The sequence below is a fragment of the Cibotium barometz genome, chromosome 5, assembly GCF_041138505.1.
Source record: "Cibotium barometz isolate CiBa-2024 chromosome 5, ASM4113850v1, whole genome shotgun sequence".
Lineage (NCBI taxonomy): Eukaryota > Viridiplantae > Streptophyta > Polypodiopsida > Cyatheales > Cibotiaceae > Cibotium > Cibotium barometz.
Window position 1 is genome coordinate 40371858 of NC_141050.1, and position 19975 is coordinate 40391832.

General features: G+C 50.3%; 1 protein-coding gene across 5 annotated transcripts in view; it reads right to left on the reverse strand.

The window, feature by feature from the left end:
- Positions 1 to 19975, reverse strand: part of LOC147638484 (uncharacterized) — a 90603-nt gene that overhangs the window by 15430 nt on the left and 55198 nt on the right. For 4 of the 5 annotated variants that reach the window (XM_086798392.1, XM_086798394.1, XM_086798393.1 and 1 more), the window contains exons 11-12: positions 15189 to 15245; positions 14949 to 15044 (exon numbers count right to left, since the gene is read on the reverse strand). In XM_086798392.1, coding sequence (XP_086654518.1) covers positions 14949 to 15044; positions 15189 to 15245 — 153 coding nt within the window. Of the gene's footprint in view, positions 1 to 14948; positions 15045 to 15188; positions 15246 to 15459; positions 15828 to 19975 lie in introns of those variants that run through there. The other variant, XM_086798396.1, reaches the window with a different exon arrangement.

A 19975-nucleotide genomic window follows, 5' to 3' on the forward strand; every position in this document is an offset into this window, starting at 1 on the left:
GGATAATCCCCCATTCCCAAAGCTTGTACTTTCCAAATATTTAAACATCCTGGAGTCCACCCGACCCCTTTCAGATTGGGAAATGTCCACGCTGGTGACACGTCCCCGGGACGGCACTTCCCCGTCCCCGCCCCCGTCCCCGTCCCCCGTCCCCATGTGACTCTGGTTCCACCTCTGCGTTAGGCTCGCTTCCTCTTCTGGCGAAAGAGAAAGCCTGATGGGGGTATCCTCAGGGACGGGCGAGGGGGCTGCGGAAGAGTCCCTCTGAGGTGGGGCGGGAGGAGCCTCCATCAGAGTCTGAAGCTATGTCGAAGGCGGAGCGGATGCGGAGAGTCCTGCAAGAGCCGAGCTGCACACAAATGGCGGAGGGGGAAGGCAGAAGGCAAAAGAAAAAACCAGGGGACGGAAAAAACAGAAAGAGGGGGGGGGGGGGGGGGTAAGGCGGCGGCGAAGAAAAAAAACCCGGGGGGGGGGGGGGGGGGGGGGAGCAACGCGAAAGGGTGAGAGGGCGGAGACTGACGGAGGGGGGCGGGGCGGTGAAGAAGGGAGGGGGGCGCGGTGGAGAGGAGCAGGGGGCGGGCGCTACAGCGCTGGGGCGGGGGGCGCAAGAGAACCAAGGGGGGGGGGGGGACAGACGCGTTGGCGGGAAGGGGGGAGGGCGTGCAGGCAGCAGCGCGAGCAGGGGGGGGGGGGAGCGGGAGCTTCAGCGGCGAGCGATCCTGTGGCAAGGCATAGTAGTATCATCTTTATTTTTTCATTTTCTGGTTTTTTATCCAGACATTGTATCAGATCCACCATGATGTAACTTTTTGGTCTCATAGGTCATTATGGCCTTTTGAAGACGTTAATATAACATTTCATTTCATTTCTCTCTGCCCCTTCTCTCTGTTCGCTTCTCTCGCTTCGCAACTGCGCATCCCTTTCTCTCTCTTCGCCCCAACCTGCAGCTGCGCATCCTTTCTCTGTCTTCGCCCCCAGCCGCAGCTGCGCATCCTTTCTCTCTCTTCGCCCCCAGCTGCAGCTGTGCATCCTTTCTCTCTCTTCGCCCCAAGCTGCAGCTGCGCATCCTTTCTCTGTCTTCGGCCCAACCTGCATTTGCGCATCCCTTTCTCTCTCTTCGCCCTTTCTCTCTCTTCCCCCCCAGCTGCAGCTGCACATCCTTTCTCTCTCTTCGCCCCAAGCTGCAGCTGCGCATCCTTTCTCTGTCTTCGGCCCACTTTCCCCACCCACCCTTGCTCAGCTGCGCATCCCTTTCTCTCTCTTCGCCCCAAGCTGGGGCTGCACATCCTTTCTCTCTCTTCGCCTCTCTCTTCAACCCAAGCTGCAGCTGCGCATCCTTTCTCTGTCTTCGGCCCCAGCTGCAGCTGCAAATCCTTTCTGTCTTCGGCCGCAGCTGAGCTGCGCATCCCTTTCTCTCTTCGCCCTTCTCTCTCTTCCCCCAAGCTGCAGCTCCGAATCCTTTCTCTCTCTTCGCCCCCAAGCTGCAGCTGCGCATCCTTTCTGTCTTCGGCCCCAGCTGCAGCTGTGCATCCCTTTCTCTTCGCCCTTTCTCTCTCTTCGCCCCAAGCTGCAGCTGCGCATCCTTTCTGTCTTCGGCCCTAGCTTTCACCACCCACCCTTGCTCAGGCCCCCAAGGCAGCAACATAATCCTATCTGCTGCTACTTGCCTCCCCACTTGCAGCTGGCCATCTATGTGGGCCACCAGCTGAGGACCAAAATCAATACTAGAAGGGGGACCCCTTCAGTCCAACATGGACAGCTCGCCGCCAACAAGGACTAGAGGTGAGAAGGAGAGGAAATACGGCTCGATTTGGGCGAGCACACAGAAGATCGGCGACCCCCATATCAAAACATGCCTGACCACCATGAGAGAAGTATGCAAAATACAGGATACAGACATTGAGCACCTACAAAAGAAGCTCGGGGAGAACAAGGATAGTATGACCTTAGGCGTGAGTTGCATGCCTCCATGCAAGAGGAGATGGATAGGTGGAAGGCAGACATGCAGGCATACATGGCAACTCAGCTAAGCAAGATGCAGTAGGAAATGGTCCAAATGTTGGACGCAAAAACCAGCCACCACACCTCACTAATCACGGAGCTGGAGGCCCAAGTCGCCACCCTTAAAGTGGAAAACGAGACCTTGAGGGCACGTACTCAATTCGAAGGAGGAGAAATTCAACTATCCCTCAATGATGAGCTGAATACCCTTCTTAGAGAGCAAATGAAGACCCTCCAAGAACAAGAGGAGAAGAAGGCAAAGGAGGTAACCACATGGGCCGAGGTTATTAAGAAGACACAGAAACAAGTGGAAGAAGCGGGCAGCTGGATTGAGGTTGCCAAGAAGCAACGGAACCCACCATCATCCCCAAACATCATCAATGACACACTCAAAGAGGAGAAAAGAAGGAAGATTAGGCCATTGAATGTGAGAGTGGTGGGAAGGAAGGAAGAACCCTCGCCGAAAGAGGATGCCATAGCACTATGCAGAAAGCTGGAAATCACTGATACCCCCTTCGTCGAGGCATGGAGGGTGGGCAAAGACACCACCAAGGAACGCGCACTCATCCTCAAGTTTGCGGGGTTGGAGGCGAGCCAAGCATTCCTTACCAAAAGGCAGGCACTAAAAGGAGAAAAGACTTACCTCGAAGACAATCTCACACTACAACAGGTGGCACACAGGAGGGAGTGCATGCCACGCATCATGGACGCACGGAAGGGAGGGAAATGGGCAGTGTACAAAGATGGGAGGGTGATCATCACCGAGCGACGTGCCCAATGACGGTGCGAGACCTATGAGACCAAACTAGAGATTGCGCAATGGCGCCTTGAGGACATATGCAGGTCTGTTCAAGGAGACATTTAGAGGGAGAGACTTGGTCTTATACACAAAGACACACCAGTGCCAGGGGAGTCCGCTTCCAAAGGTGAGAGGATACACATGGGAGTCTGTTCACCGCCCACACCCACGCACAGGAGGGGGTACCCGGGGGTCGGGAGGGGTGGCTTTACTATACAGGGAGGAGCTTCAACATGTGACACATGTGGTCGGATGGGATGAGGCCGCACAGTTTTTGTGGGTGAGGATCCAGACAGAGAGGACCCAAGACATCTACCTTGGAGTATGCTACTTTGCACCCTCCAATTCTAAATATGCCACCCATGGAGAGTCCCCGTACCTGCCCCTTTATGATGACATTATGAAGTTTTCCAGTCTAGGGGACATCCTCTTGGCTGGAGACTTCAATGCCCACACCGCAAGTGAACAAGTACCCTTCTTTGAGACAGATGATCCCATGTACCAGGAGATTGACACGATGGGTACATATCTGGAGCGGACATCACGGGATACAATAGCCCGCACAGACTATGGAGAGTATCTCTTAGCCCTCAGCGGGGCTCATAGGCTAGCCATTTATAATGGCCTCGCTAGATGGCCAAGATCCAACTCCTTCACCTCCTACCCCTTCGGACATGGAGCCAATACACTAGACTATCTAATCGGATCCCCGTCTCTGATCCCACTCATTCCGGAGTATACCATCTCTCCTCGCCCCATCGGTGTTGGGGCCGACCATGCGTACCTGGCCTTCTCCCTCACATGCCGTTACACCATCCAACCAAATGCTTTGCTCCTTCACCGTCCGAGATACCACTTCACCAGAGAGACCTCTTCCATATGTTCTGATCACATCTATCGCATCCTCTCAGACCTCAACCCCCACATCCTACTTGATGAGCTTACCACACCCCCTCTCAGCCACCCTCCATACGTCCACTGCAGCCGCCTTCCCACACTCCAGAGCCACCCCTACATCACCACGAGGGACTCTCCCATAGAATAGCTGGTACAAAGAGGAATGTCGTGATACCCGAGCCCGTCTACATCAAGAGATGGCGCTAGGATCCACCACTTACCAGCAGGCACGAGTGATCTTTCCACGTCTCACAGGGAGAAAGAAGAGAGCCTACCTAGCCAGGCTTGAGCAGGACCTATACCAACTATTTCTTGGAAGGGACTGTAAGGAGGCCTGGAGGATCTTCCAGGATCATCGCCTTTCGACTCCGATTACTTCACCCAGCACATGGCACACCTATGCCACCTCTCTCTACCATGCCCCCGGGCAACCACCTCTCCCCCATCCACCCGAACCTCGTCCCCCCCACTCTTCCTTCTTTCACCTCAGCATGGTGAGACATGCTATTGACAGGATGCAGATTGGGAGAGCACAGGATCATGGACTCCTCACCGAGCATTTCTCCCATGCTAGGGAAACGCTAGCCCCTTTACTGGACTGGTTCACATGTTTAACAGGGCTTTATGTGAGGGCTTCCCTGTCAGCGGGTCATCGAATACTATTGTACCTATCTTGAAAGCAGGTGACCCCATGGACCCCAACAACTACAAGACTATCATGATTGGTCACACCTTGGCCAAGATTTTTAGTTTGATTTTGTAGCATGAGCTTAGTAGATGGTCCGAGAAGCAGAGACTCAGATCAGAGCACCGGGGCAAGCAGGCTTCAGGAGAGGGCACTCCACACTAGATCATATCTTTACACTATGGGGGATGATTGAGGAGGGGAGAGCTCACGGGCATCAGATATACTGCTGCTTTGTGGATTTCCGCAAAGCTTTTGATACCGTCCCATTGGCCAGACTGATGAGGAGACTGCAGGATATGGGAGTGCTAGCAGAGATGCTTTGGGGGATCATTACACTCTATGAGTCAGTCACAGGCAGAGTATGGGCTCCAGGAGGTGACTCAGAGATCATACACAGCACTATCGGGGTGAAAGAAGGCTGCCCCTTGTCTCCTACTCTATTTGGTCTATACATTGACGAGATCTCGGATTACATAGACAGACGGGGAGGACCAGAAGCACATTTGGCAGGAGTCTTGAAACCGATCCTCTTGTATGCAGATGATATTATTCTTATTTTTGATTCACCAGAGGGGCTGCGGAGGCATTTGGATGCATTACGGGCCTTTCGCGAGGACCGGCACCTCATTGTGAACCTTAGAGAGACCAAGGTCATGATCTTTAACACCTCCTCACAGTGGATAAGTAGATCTGCAGTACAACTTACATACAGTGGAGAGCCATTGGAGTATGTTACCTCATATGTATACCTTCGGATCACTTTTTTTGGACCTCAGTTCTCGATGCGGAAGGCGGCCGAAGCTAGATTATTGAGGGGATATGCAGCCCTTGGCTCGCTAGAGAGGCAATGCTAAAAGATACAGTTTCAAGAGCCGAGGACGAAGCTTTGGCTATTTGATATTCTAGTTACACCTGCACTACAATGGTGCCCCCATCTGGGGTCCTAGCTTATACCACAGCAGGAGACAGAGGAGAGAGCCGGCCGAGACAAATACAGAGGAGGTATATGATGGGTGGAAGCCAATGGAGAGGCCCCTAGTGGCGATGATCTCACGCATGATTAGGAGTAAGCCATCGGTTGCACATGAGATTGTGCGGGCAAAGATAGGGGCTGCACCGATAGTGACAGAGGCTCTATTCCAAACAGTGACATATTGGCACAAGCTATGGGAGCTTCCACTTGATAGATACCCCCGGCTAGCCCTGGAGTCCTCGAGATAGTTGACACTTGAGGGAGATACCGAGTGCTGGTATGCACAGGTAGGCACTTAGTTTGGCATGCACGGTATGCAGATGGAGGCACTCCCCCGTTCCAGTCCAACATAGAGGCCCCGTCATTTGCTCTTAGCCGCACAGAGCGGAAGAAGGACATTGTCAGACTGGATACTCAGAGGACATGGAGTTCACCTAGTCGTCCACTGGGGACGAAGATGGCCTTCCACAGAGATCATCTTCTATGCCTGACAGAGGATGGGTTCATCATCCGCCCACGCTACATGGACACACACCTATCCTTTGGGGTGAGATGTGTGATCGGCCAGATCCGCACCTCGTCCCACCAACTGAGAGTGGAGACTGCCAGATATGGGCCTACGGCGGCCGCACCAGAGCACAAGATAAGCCAGCTCTATCACATAGAGCCCGAGACAGCGGATCATTACATATGCCCATGCCCTGTATACTATGAGATTTGGGGGAGGTTCCACTGCCTCTTGGCATGCACGGTATGCAGATGGAGGCACTCCCCCATTCCAGTCCAACATAGAGGCCCCGTCATTTGCTCTCAGCCGCACAGAGCGGAACATGGTTATCAAGAAGGACATTGTCAGACTGGATACTCAGAGGACATGGAGTTCACCTAGTCGTCCACTGGGGACGAAGATGGCCTTCCATAGAGATCACCTCCTATGCCTGACAAAGGATGGGTTCATCATCCACCCATGCTACATGGACACACACCTATCCTTTGGGGTGACATGTAGGATCCGCCAAATCCGCACCTCGTCCCACCAGCTGAGAGTGGAGACTGCCAGATATGGGCCTAGGGTGGCCGCACCAGAGGATAAGATAAGCCAGCTCTGTCACATAGAGCCCGAGACAGCAGATCATTACATATGCCCATAATCTGTATACTATGAGATTCGGGGGAGGTTCCACTACCTTTTCCGAGCTGGGTTCGGACCACTTTCCAAGATCATGGAATTCCTAGATCAGAGATGCCTGGGAATTTTTCTTCTAGAGCTCCATAGACACAGGGAGTGAGATCCAAATCAGTTGTACTTGCTCGAGGACCAGCACAGAGAGCTCTAACCGACTTCCTCCATACCAGCACTCCGAGGGCCGATCCACCCATCACACGCAGACCACACGCTAGTGTAGGAGCTCGGCCGAGAGGTGTGACACTCCACAAAGCCACTGAGTTATGCAGAGCTCGACGCCCCAGACCCCATGGCTCTCACCCACGGCCTCGCCACCACAGGAGGATCCGAGCCATCATCTCCCATCACCGTAGGTCCTCCTCGCGCCAGCTCAGTTTTACCACCTTGAGTACCATGTCACAGTGGCCCATGAGGGATGTATTAGGGTGATATGAGAGCTCTCTGCTCATGTACCTAGATCAAATTTTATAGTTCTAGATTTTTGTCATCTTTCTTTATTACTATTTTGTACCCAGGATGATGTACCTCATGGATATGATGTAGCATTTTGGTCTCATAGGTCATTTTGGCCTTTTGAAGATGTTAATATGTCTCTCTCTCTCTCTCTCTCTCTCTCTCTCTCTCTCTCTCTCTCTCTCTCTCATTTCGCCTGTCTGCTCTGCTCGCCATTTCGCCTGCTCGCCATTTCGCCTCTCTGCCCGCCTCTCCCATTTCGCCTGTCTGCTCTGCTCGCCATTCCCATTTCGCTTGTTTGCCCCCCTTTCCTATCCCATTTCGCCTGTCTGCTCTGCTCGCCATTTCGCCTCTCTGCCCGCCTCTCCCATTTCGCCTGTTTGCCCCCCTTTCCTATCCCATTTCGCCTCTCCCATTTCGCCTGTCTGCCCTGCTCGCCATTCCCATTTCGCCTCTGCTCTGTTCGCCTGTCTGCCCCGCCTCTCCCATTTCGCCTGTCTGCTCTGCTCGCCATTCCCACTTCGCCTTTGCTCTGTTCGCCTGTTTGCTCAGGCCCCCAAGGCAGCAACATAACTCTCTCTCTCTCTCTCTCTCTCTCTCTCTCTCTCTCTCTCTCTCTCTCTCTCTCTCCTCCCTGCCTGTGGGAAGGACTGCAGAGTGATCTGGAGGAATGGCCCCGAGTCTCCAAGAGAAACTCGAGGCCCTCGAGATGGCAATGAAGGCACTAATCAAGGAGAACAAGAAGACAGCCGATTCCAACCTCAATGAGGTGGAAAACAAACTACACCGGCACATCATAGCTCTCGAAGCACGGGTCACGAACCTCGAACGAGAGAACACAGCACTCAAGGAGGAGGTGAGTGCATTGAAAGTGGAAATGGTAGCCATCAAGAATGCTGAGAAGGAAGAAGGGGAGATCAATGACAACACTCTCACGGCCATCAAAGAAGAGATCTCCAAGGAGATCACAAAGGACATGGAGGGAAAGCTGGAAGCCAAGCAGTTAGGATGGGTCGAGGTGGTGAAGAAGAACATCCGAAAAGAAGTGAGGGAGGAGACTCAAAGGGAAGAACACCAAATCATTCACACCACCATTGAGGAGGAGAAGATGAGGCATGCCCGCCGCCTCAACATTCGAGTCACAGGTATAGCCGAGACACCCGACTCCACCCCCGAGAAAGATGGACAGCTTCTATGCATGAAGCTCAGCTACAAGGAAGAGCACCCTCTCCCCTTCACCAAAGCATGGAGAGCCGGGAAAGACTCAACACGCAAGCGAGCCCTCATCCTACAGTTTGCAGGAGAGACGGAGAGGGTCACCTTCATGAGGAAGAGGGTGATTCTACGAGGATTACAGGGAAATCCTATTTTCTTGGATGATGATCTCACGAGGATGCAGCTTGAGCATAGGAGAACTTGCATGCCACGAGTCTTACACGCGAGGAGAGAAGGCAAGAAGACCTTCTATCGAGATGGTCGGGTCATCATTGATGGCCGGCCCATGGATTAGCGGTTTGGGGCCTATGGGACATAGACCAGGCCACTGACAGAGATACACATGGCAGTATGGAACTGTAATGGTTCACTATGGGTGCAGCCTGGACGACTGGAGCATGTTATGGTGGGGAGAGACATCATACTTCTGACAGAGACACATCAGAGCCCAAAGAGAGGGCTACCTCGAGTAGAGGGATTCCAGTGGGAGTCAGCATACAGGAGGACCACACGCCAGGGTACCTCGAGAGGGTCAGGGGGAGTAGCAGTCCTATTCAGACGGGAGCTACAGGGGAGACTGAGAGTGGTAGCACAGGATCCAGAGGCTAGATACATGTGGATCAGCTTACAGCTCTCACAGGACAGGGTTATATACATAGCTTTATGTTACTTTTCTCCATCAGGATCCTTCTATGTCATTACAGAGGAGGAGACAGGAGCCTCGCCATACACTTGTCTGTCAGAGGAGATTATGCATTATTCTACACTAGGGGAAGTATTTCTTACGGGTGACTTCAATGCCCACACACAGAGCAGACAGTGTGAGGTGTATGACTATGATGACATGGAGATCCTCCACCCTGTGGATCCAGAGGAGATAGGGGCTAGTCGGGCATCAGAGGACACTGGACCAGACAGAGGACATTATGGGGACCACTTACTAGAGTTGGGAGCCAGGCATGGTCTCGTTATTTATAACGGGATGCTACAGTGGCCGGGATCAGGAGGGCTGACATGCTTCCCACATGGGGGTCATACACGGACCGGAGGCACGGTGGTAGACTACATTATGGGGTCTTTGGAGGCATCACAGCTAGTCACCTCATTCTCCATTCCACCTCGTCCTATTGGGGCAGATCATACATACTTGGCATTTTCACTAGCCGGATCACCAGTATCACCAGCCCCCCACATACCGACGCCACACACTACCATCTACTTCACACATGACATGGCAGACATATACACTGGCAGAGTAGAGGATGGGCTCCTACTCATGGATCCCCTGGCACCTATGGATACCATTACAGCCCAGCTAGCATCACTCCTACACACGGCTGCATTACAGAGCTTCCCACATCGTGTACACTCAAGAGAGCCTGCGGGACCTAGGACTATGCCCCAGAACAGATGGTATGATGACGAGTGCAGAGCCCTATACTCACGGCTCCGCATACAGAGAGCCTTGGGAGCCATCACAGAGCAGGAGTCGAGGAGAGAGATGAGGAGACTTACTCGCCGCAAAAGGCGGGCCTTTGCAGAGATACAGGAGCTAGAGATCTTTCATTTCTTCATGAGTAGAGATAGCCCTGTCTCATGGCAGCACTTCAGAGAGCCCCGGACCCCGACACCTATTGCAGACCCACAGACATGGCACACATATGCAGAGGGCCTATACCATGCCCCACAGCAGCCACCTATACCTCAGCCACAGGAGCCTCGACCTACCACAGCTAGCTTCTTTACCCACTCGATGGTACAGGAAGCTATCCGCCGCCTACAGCATGGACGGGCCGCCGACCATATGGGCCTGCAGGGTGAGCATCTCATATATGCAGTAGATTCTTTAGCTCCTTTTCTTGCACACCTGTTTAACAGGGCACTAGCAGAGGGTTCGCCTGCGGAGTGGACGATGCACACCATTGTGCCGATTCACAAAACAGGGGATATGCTCGATCCGAGCAACTACAAGACGGTTATGGTTGGCCACGTGCTGGCCAAACTCTATGGTGCAGTGCTGGAGCAAGAGCTTAGCTTATATGCTGAGCGAGCAGGTTTACGCTCATCAGGGCAGGCAGGCTTCAAGAGAGCTTTCTCTACCACTGACCATATATTCACTTTGAGATGTATGATTGATCAGGCCAGAGTGAGGAAGAGAAAGCTCTATTGCTGCTTTGTGGATTTCCGCAAGGCATTTGACACAGTACCACGAGAGAGGCTCTTTCAGCGCCTGCAGTCTCTTGGCATACCAGCAGATATGACATGGGGCATCTATGCATTATATGAGCAGGTTTTTGGGCGAGTCAGATGTCCAGGAGGTATGTCCGAGACTATTGCTAGCACCATTGGTGTGAAGCAGGGATGCCCACTTCCCCCCACGCTATTTGGGTTATACATTGATGAGGTGGCTGACTTCATTACACGGGGAGGCGGAGATGGAATTGATTTAGCAGGTACCTCAGTACATATTATGCTCTATGCTGATGATATTGTATTAGTGTCTGAGTCTCCAGGTGGTCTACAGCAGCATCTACATGCACTCGATGATTTCTGCACACAGAGGGGTCGTACTGTGAACCTTGGGAAAACCAAGGTTATGGTCTTTCATACATCGAGACAGGGCAGGAGTCAGCTGACATTCACTCTCGCAGGATGCCAGGTGGAGGTGGTGACATCATACGTGTACCTAGGGGTTACCTTCTCTGCAGCAGCCACACGCTTCACCATGGGTTCAGCAGCCAGAGCTAGATTGACACGGGGGATATGCAGCATTGGCTATGCTAGAGAGACAGTGCCACCAGGCGCATTTTCAGGAGCCCCGGACGAAGGGGTGGCTATTTGACACATTAGTCACACCGGCATTGATGTATGGAGCAGCGGTATGGGCGCTAGGCCTTGCTACCCATTGGTGGACACAGATAGAGAGACCACAGGCCCTCATGATGGCACGCATGATACGCAGCAAACCGTCAGTACCTCATGACATTATCCGAGCAGAGTTTGCTGCGCCTCCTATGATGGTAGAGGCCATATTTCAGACTATATGCCTGCTAGACAGATTCAGAGAGATGCCACAAGACAGATTGTCATGCAGAGCTTTTGAGGCATCTAGACAGCTGGCTGAGGCAGGAGACAGAGGATCATGGTATGCAAGGTCACACATTGGTTCTCACAGCATGGCCTAGACATGGATCATCTACCACCATTCCAGTATGACAGGGATGCACCACATATCCGTCTCTCTCATAGTGAGAGGAACAGAGTATTGAGACAGGATCTATGGCAGCTCTATACACAAGAGACATGGATATCGCCTACACAGCCTCTTCCACCGAAGATGCTATACTACAGAGATCACTTCATGAGTATCACTGATGATGGATTTATAGAGAGGCCTAGATACATGGAGGGCTTTTTACCACACGGCTCCCGAGTGGCTATTGGTCAACTCAGAGTTTCATCACACCGATTGGAGATTGAGACTGGCAGAGCAGCACGGATCCCCCGAGAGGAGAGGGTATGTAGATTGTGCAGAGAGGAGGTGGAGAGTGAGGAGCATTATGTATGCAGATGCAGAGCATATACAGCCATCAGAGAGAGATATCCCATTCTATTCAGAGAGCCACGTTCCCTACGCCAGATCTTTGAGGCAGTAGACCAGCGCATACTGGGGAGATACATTCTAGACATACAACGACACAGAGAGACATTATTACAGGCTCAGACAGCTCCAGAGGGGGGGCGACAGACACAGATTACTGCATTTTTTCAGAGATCCATCCCCCTCCCAGCCCCTACACGGCAGGGAATTACTCTCCAGAGAGCAGAGACACTTAGAGCCCGCAGGAGACAGAGGACACCTGGCTTTCGGACACCACGCCTATAGCAGAGAGAGATGACAGAGATCAGAGCTCAGTTTCACAGAGAGGGTGCGGAGCGACTGGCTCGCTTCAGAGCACACCCAGGCATGTTCTTCAGGGAGATGTGGACACCCCCTTCACTGATGTATACCATTTTATACCCCCAGTATGGTACAGGATGGAGCTAGCTAGGTTGCATATCATGATTGTATACTCCATGCATATAGCTTTGCATTTCTCCTAGTAGTAGAGCTCCATCCCCTGCACACCCAGATTCAGCTTTTTTTTGTTCAGTACTTTTTCATTCTGTCGGGATGACAGAGGATACCCCATACAGGTACTCCGATTTGTCTCATAGGCCGAGTTCGGTCTTCTGGAAGACGTTAATAAAATCTTTCTTTCTTTCTTTCTTTCTTTCTTTCTTTCTCTCTCTCTCTTATGTTTTCATTCTGTTTTATTTTCCATTCCATGATGAGATATGCCATGGACATTATTGTACCACTTTGGTCTCATAGGCCCATTGGGTCTTTAGTAGACACTTAATATATCTTTCTTTCTTTCTTTTTCGCAGTGCTTCTAGGCACATTTCTAGGAGCCCAAGACGAAGGGTTGGCTTTTTGACACCCTCATCACACTAGCCTTGATGTATGGAGCAACCTTCTAGGGGCCAGATTTATCCGATGAAGATTGCAGCGAGTTGAGAAACCCCAGGTCATGATGTTCTCACGTATGATCCGCACCAAACCATCGGTCCCACAACAGATTATCCAAGCAGAGTTTGCTGCAACCCCGATGGTAGTGCATGCACTCTTCCAAACAATCACATACCTCAATCAGTCACATGGATCCTCGCGAGTACCCAAGGCTTGCCCTAAAGTCCTCGAGACAACTAGCACAAAGGGGCTACCCTTGGAGTATGGTATGTTCGCATGGACCACCTCCACCCCTTCACTACAGTTTGAACTCCCCTTTTCTCCGACTATCTCACGAGGACACCAACCGGGTTATCCGGTTAGATCTTCTCAACCTCTACACCCACTACACATAAATCACATCTTCAGGGTTCCCAACGAAGATGCACTTCTTTAAAGATCACTTCCTCACGTTCACTGAGAATGGATTCATCCAACAACCATGCTACTTGAGTGTTCAGATGTCCCATGCCATGCGAATTGCAATTCGCTAGATACAAGTTCCATCCCACCGCCTCTAAATGGAGATAGGTAGAGCTGAGCTCGTCTTCAGAGCCGAGGAGCTAACTCTGTATCAAGATATGCTCTCACACACACACACACCACACACACACACACACACACACACATAAGAGCATATATTCACACAAAGGCCTTGGTACTAAGTTTCTGTCAAACCTCCGAAGATGCAGGGCAGACTCAGCCATAATGAAGCCTAGCACTAATGGAAGTAGCAAATAGAAAGAATTAGTACAGCAAATAAGTAGTTGATAGGGTAAATGCACCGCTAAAGATAGAAAGAATTAGCACAATACCAACTGGTGAGGGAGGTTTCACTCTCTCTATCGTGAGGGATTTGGTCAACTCTCCAGGATCATTGACTTCCTGGACTAGCGTTGCCTAGGGCTCTTCCTGCTTTAGCTCTGCACAGACACAAGGACACTTCCTTGAGAGAGCTTCAGCCCCAGCCACCCCGACCCCTCCTTCACCAACAACCATAAATAGCTTCTTCCGGACCCATGAGGTGGAGGACACCCATATATAGTGGATCGTGTGGACCCGCCTCGGTCTACTCTGGACCCACCTTGCCCGAGAGGAGTTACCTCGGACTGGGCCTCTGCATTCAACGTGCCCGATGCCCCCGGCCCCCCAGATTTCGGCCTCGATCCCCTCATTATCTCCAGATCCACGACATGCTCCACCCCCTCGAGCTACCTTTCCACGTGACGTAGCTCAGAAAGACCTCTCGGCCATACTCATTAGCCCCATGCTTAATATTTTGGAGAGTGGTATACCATTTATTGGGGGCTGATGCTCCTCTCATGTTCCATGTTCCTAGTATTCCATAATGAGATTCCATGAACAATTTTGTATCACCCCAGTGAGATAGCTTTGCTTTGTCTTTCCACGATGAGATATGCCATTCACTTTGGTCTCATAGGCCCATTGGGTCTTTAGTAGACGCTTAATATATCTTTCTTTCTTTCTATCTTTCTCTCTCTCTCACACACACTCATAGTCAATCACAACACCCCCCCGCCCCCCGCCCCCCGCCGTGGGCCGTAATGGGGCCAGAGAGGGCTGGTCAAGGATTTGCTACAGAGGGCACTAAACTACATGCAAAGGGCTTGAAACCATGCCCAAAAAAAAGAGGAGCCGAACAGCATGCTAAGATAATCAACTTCCAACTGTTTCCAGTTTAAAAAAAGCGAAAACCATTTTTCAAAAACTCTCTGCAGACATATCCATAGGGCAACAGCTAAAATGTCAATGATGCACCCCGACTTGTGAAGTAAAGTGGCTTGTAGATTCTCTTTCCCAAGCCTCTCTGAGAGAAGAAGGGGGAAAGACGCTCACCAAGGTATCCATCAACAAGAACAAAGGGGAAAAGGGAAGGAAGATGCACACAAAGGGAGAAGAGCAGGACGAGAATATATTGTTGGTTTGACACAAAAGAGTGTACAGGTGACGGGGGCTGACAGGCCATGCAAAGGCCAGGAGCTTGAAGGTGCAACTTTTATTAGCCTGAGCTACAACATCTACTTGGAAAATTTTGTTAAAAAAGATATGTCTGCTAAGCACGTCACTTCAATTTCTTATGTAGGCAGGCTTAAGAAGACACATCTCACAACAGCTTTGCTACTTCTCCTGCTCTTTTCATAGAAGTAGTGTCTTCGTATATACCTCATCAACCAGCTCAATCAGTGAAACATCTGACTTTTCACATTTCTTCTGAAGAGTAAAATTCTCCTTCTCTAGTTTCTTGATGGTCTTAGACATCTGTTACGAATCAAAAATAACTATGTAAGTCTTCAAATAGCTTGGTCTTGCCCAACTGACTATCATATCATGCTGCCTAGAAGGGGGTGAACCCCCTAAACCTTGGATTTATTATATAATCCAGTACAAAACTGCACATATCACCTTCTCCATTTGCGTCTTGAATGAAGCGAAAACTTCATTGCTCTTCGTTAATGTTTCCTGCAAAAAAATAAATTATCCATAGCGACTCCAATTTGATTTTGAAAAATTACAAATCAGTACAAGGGAATCAAATCAGAAAAAAAAACTGCTCCTTTCCCTAATGCACCAGACATGATACTTATCACAGCTTACATGAGCTATATTTATGCCAAAAATGACCTCCAGCCACACAGTTTCTCATGAAACCTTTATGGTGGTTCAAGTAGCACACCAGTAAACAAAGCTCCACCCGTGTAGCAGTAGAAAACGGTCGAGTTTTTTATGGGCATGCCTCCACCCTCCATCCTTTTGCACCTTTCATCAATTTTCCCTCTTTCTTTCTTTCTATTCTCGAGTTCCTCTTTCATGGTGGGTGTGAACAGCCCAGGTCTTGGAGGTGCTTCTCATATTGGAACTGGTTGGCATCGAATAGAGAGACAAATGTCTACCACATAACCGGTCCCGGGATGCTCCACCTTCTTGATACTTGGGTCACGGGTGTTACCTCAGTAAGAGGGCTGCCTTGAGATCAGGATCCCAGGTAGCTTGCCGCTACTTCCCAAGATGGTTAGTCCCAGATAGAGTAGGTTTGGGATGCACCTACAACAAGAAAGTGGGCTGAACTTGGTCAGATTCACTGTAGAGTTAGTGCTAGACTTTAAAGGATGAGCAAAAGCACACTGATAGAACAATGCCAGACTTGACCACAACAGAACTAAATGGCAAGAGAGTGTAAAGACACAATTAGTATATAAAAGAGTGCCTTTCCCCCCCCCCCCCCCCCCCCCCCCCCCCCCCAAGAATCTATCCTTCTATTAGTTAAAAGAAAATCCGCAAAGACGCGTAAGAGAACTAAAAAAAATGGTGGGGGGACTACCTCCATGGGTGGCTGCTCTCGGAGGGAGGCTACATCAGTGAGGGGGGGGAGGGGGGGGCAGGAGAAAGAAAGAAAGAAAGAAAGCTGTATTAACGTCTACTAGAGGCCGAACTCGACCTATGAGACAAATCAATGTACAACTGTCAATGTCTTCTGGATGTCCAGAAAAAAAAGGACAAAATGAACATGAAATAAAGTATGAAAGTACTGAGCTAGTGGGGGGGTGTGATGGATGGAGCACTACTACTAGAGGCTCAGTATGGAACCTATATGCGTAGGGTATACAAGAATGCAATGCAGATCTGTCTAGCTCCAACCAATACCATAATGGGGGTGTAATATGTGATACATAAATACCTCGGAGCATGATCTCCGGGTGTGAGTGTAAGTGAGCTAGCCGCTCCTGGATATGGTGCTGATGTCGAGCCCGTATCTCTGTGATCTCCCTCTGATGTAGTCTAGGAGTCTGGTAGCCTGGTGCTCTCGGTCTCTGTCCGGCTTGGAGGTCCGTAGCGCGCTGAAGTGTAACCGCCTCCTGTGTCAGGGTAGGCACTGGGATAGATCTCTGGAAGAAATCAGTGAGCTGGAGCTATCGCCCACCTCTCCCTATGGTATGAGTCCGTATCAGTGTCTCTCTATGGCGCTGTGTCTCTAAACAAGAACCGGCCAAATCTGCACTGGTCTGCGGACTGCATGATCTGGCGGAGTGAGGGATGTCCACTGAAGATGGTGGTGTATCTCTCTCTAATGACACTATATGCTCTGCATCTGCATACATAATGTTCCTCACTCTCAACCTCCTCCTGGCATAGTCTGCATATCCTCTCTGCTCTGGGGATCCGTGCTGCCCTACCTACCTCAATCTCAAGCTGGTGTGATGACACTCTGAGCTGGCCAATCGCCACTCGGGCACTGTGAGGCATGTACACATCCATGTATCCAGGTCTCTGTATGAATCCATCTGCTGAGATACGCATAAACTGATCTCTGTAGTATAGCATCTTCGGCGGTAGAGGCTGACTGGTGATGGGGAGAAACTGCAATTAGGGTTTGAGTTCATTCATGGGAGACATACACAGAGAAGCAAGGGAGAGAGAGAGAGAGAGAGTTGTGGGGATAAGTCAACTCATGAATGCCTTCCAAGCAATAGACCCGGGTAGCACCGGCGACCAAGCTCTTGCAGTTCTTCGCGACAGAGTTGAAGTTCTTCGCGACAGAAGTCGTCCCCAAGGTCGAGGGAGATGAGAGGAGAACAGAAGAGCACCGCAGCCAAAACCCTAAGCAAGAGAACCAGGCTCTGATACCAGTACTGGTATCAGAGCCTGGTTCTCTTGCTTAGGGTTTTGGCTGCGGTGCTCTTCTGTTCTCCTCTCATCTCCCTCGACCTTGGGGACGACTTCTGTCGCGAAGAACTTCAACTCTGTCGCGAAGAACTGCAAGAGCTTGGTCGCCGGTGCTCCCCTCCCTCTTCTCCTCTGCTGGTCGCCCCCCTTTCTGCTGGTCGCCTCACTTTTGCAGCTGGCCGCCTTCCTTTTGCTGGTCGCCCTGCTGTTGCAGCCAAGAAGGCTGCCCAGGCAGCTCAAGGGGGCTGCCCAGGCTGCCCACGCAGCCCACAGGGCTGCCCAGCCAGCCCACGCAGCCAGCCCACGTGGCTGCCCAGCAGGCCCACGGGCTCCCGGAGTGCCTCCCTTTATCAGATCTGCAGACACACAGCCAGCAAATTTCAAGAGGTATTTTGCTTCATTTTCTGGGGCTTTTTCTTGTTTTCCATGCAATTGTGCAGATTACGCAGGTAATGGTGGAAAACAATTGGGACTTTTGTCAATTAAAGCCAATTTGCAGACATTGAAGCCGAAATTTTGGGGCTTTTCATGTATTGGCACCGGACAGTCACAATTGCAGGCATTAAGGTGTTAATTGAAGCATTATTGCATCAATTGAGTCCAATTTTGGGTAATTGACCGTCAATCGAAGCTCATTGCAGTGGCAATTTGGGGCTTCTCATGTAATTGGACAATTGGTGATGCATATGTCTTGTGGTAACACTGTCCATGCATATTTGACAATTTTGGGTCAATTTTGACCAAGTTTGACTGTCAAAATTTGGGGCTTTTGATGTAATTGTGCAATTAAGCACTCATACATGCTGTATGATGTGAGAAATCGCACATTTGGGCAAAATTGCAGCAAATTGCAGCAAATTGCAGTGCAAATCAAGGGGCTTTTGTGCCGATTTGGTTGATTTGCACGCAGGCAATTGCATTTGATGCTGTGGATAATGTGTTGATGCCTTACAAGCACTCAATGTGCCTGTAAATCAAGGGGCTTTCATGTATTTGATGTATATATGGCCAGGGGGAAGCATCGTGAACACTCTGGATGCCTTCATGTGCGCCAATGTACCATGCATGATCAGAAATTGATCTCAAATCAAGGGGCTTTTCGAGTTTGTATGCTTGTTGAACTTGGCAAAGCAGCAGGCAAGACATTTATGCCTTGAATCCTCAGAAATCAGCTTGCAGTCAAGGGGCTTTTGCCCAATTTCTGTTCGGGACTGTTTTATGCAGTGTACAGGACTGTAAAAGTCTGATTTTTACTCATTTGGACAGCCAGGAGAGCATTTATTGCTATTGTACCTGCTGGTACAGATTTGGCACAGCTTTGTGCATGTTTTGGCATGGCTGTACACTGTTTTGAGTGACCAAAAGGTTCAAATTCAGCTGCTGTACTTGCCGGGACAGGTTTGGTACATCATTGGTTAGCACTTGGTACTGCTGTACAGTACTTTGGAAAGGCAAAAGAGCACATTTAAGGTGCTGTCCAAAATCTGCAGCAACCAGATTTTGGTGTTTTCATCACAAAAAGTGGGAGAAAAGTTGCATTCTTGCTTCCGCAGTGGGAGATAAAGCTTGGGAGAACATTTGTAAGCACTTTGTGTGCTTAGGGTGCAGTGTTTGCACATTTGCAGGGAGTCAGGCATTACAGGTTGCATTTTGCTATGGCAACCACAGGTGAGAGCTCTTCATTGCTTCACATCAAGAAGCTTGAAGGCTCGCATAATTATGATATTTGGCAAACCCAGTGCTACAATGTGTTGCTTCAGAAAAAGCAACATAAGCCTATCAAAGAAAGGGGTGTGATGCCCGCTTCTCTTACAGCTGAAGAGTGGGAAGATATGGATGAGCTGGCAAGATCTACTATCATGTTGTCTGTGTCAGACTCATTACTTTTCAGCATTCGTGAAGAGAAGACAGCTTGGGGAATGTGGCAGAGATTGCAGGACTTGTATGCCCAACAAAGTGCCTCAAGCAAAGTGTATTGGTTGAAGAAACTCATAGGCCTTCAGATGAAGGAAGGGGCTTCTATGACAGCCCATCTCAATGAGTTTAATGGTATTGTCAGCCAGGTTATAAATCAAAAGTTGGCAATGGACGATGAGTTCAAAGCCACTTTTTTGTTATGCACTTTGCCAGAGAGTTGGGACACATTCAGGACAGCCACTAGCAATTCGAATGCTATGCTGTCATATGCAGATGTTGAGGGTGCTCTTCTTCAAGAAGAGATGAACAGGAAGAACAACTCTGTTGGAAAGTCCAATGCAATGAATGCACGTGGGAGATCCCAGCAAAGGGGTAAAAGCCAAGAAAGGGGAAGGAGCAAGTCTCGCTCGAAAAAGGATTTGGAATGCCATTATTGTGGCAAGAAGGGACACATTAAAAAGCAATGCTACAAATGGAAAAATGATCAGAAAGAAAAGGGAAAAGGCAAAGACAAAGAGAAGGATGAAGCCAAAGATGTAAAGCCAAAGGGCAAAAGTGGAGTCAAGATCGAAGAAATCAATGTGTCACATGCAGGTGGCAGTGAGGATGAG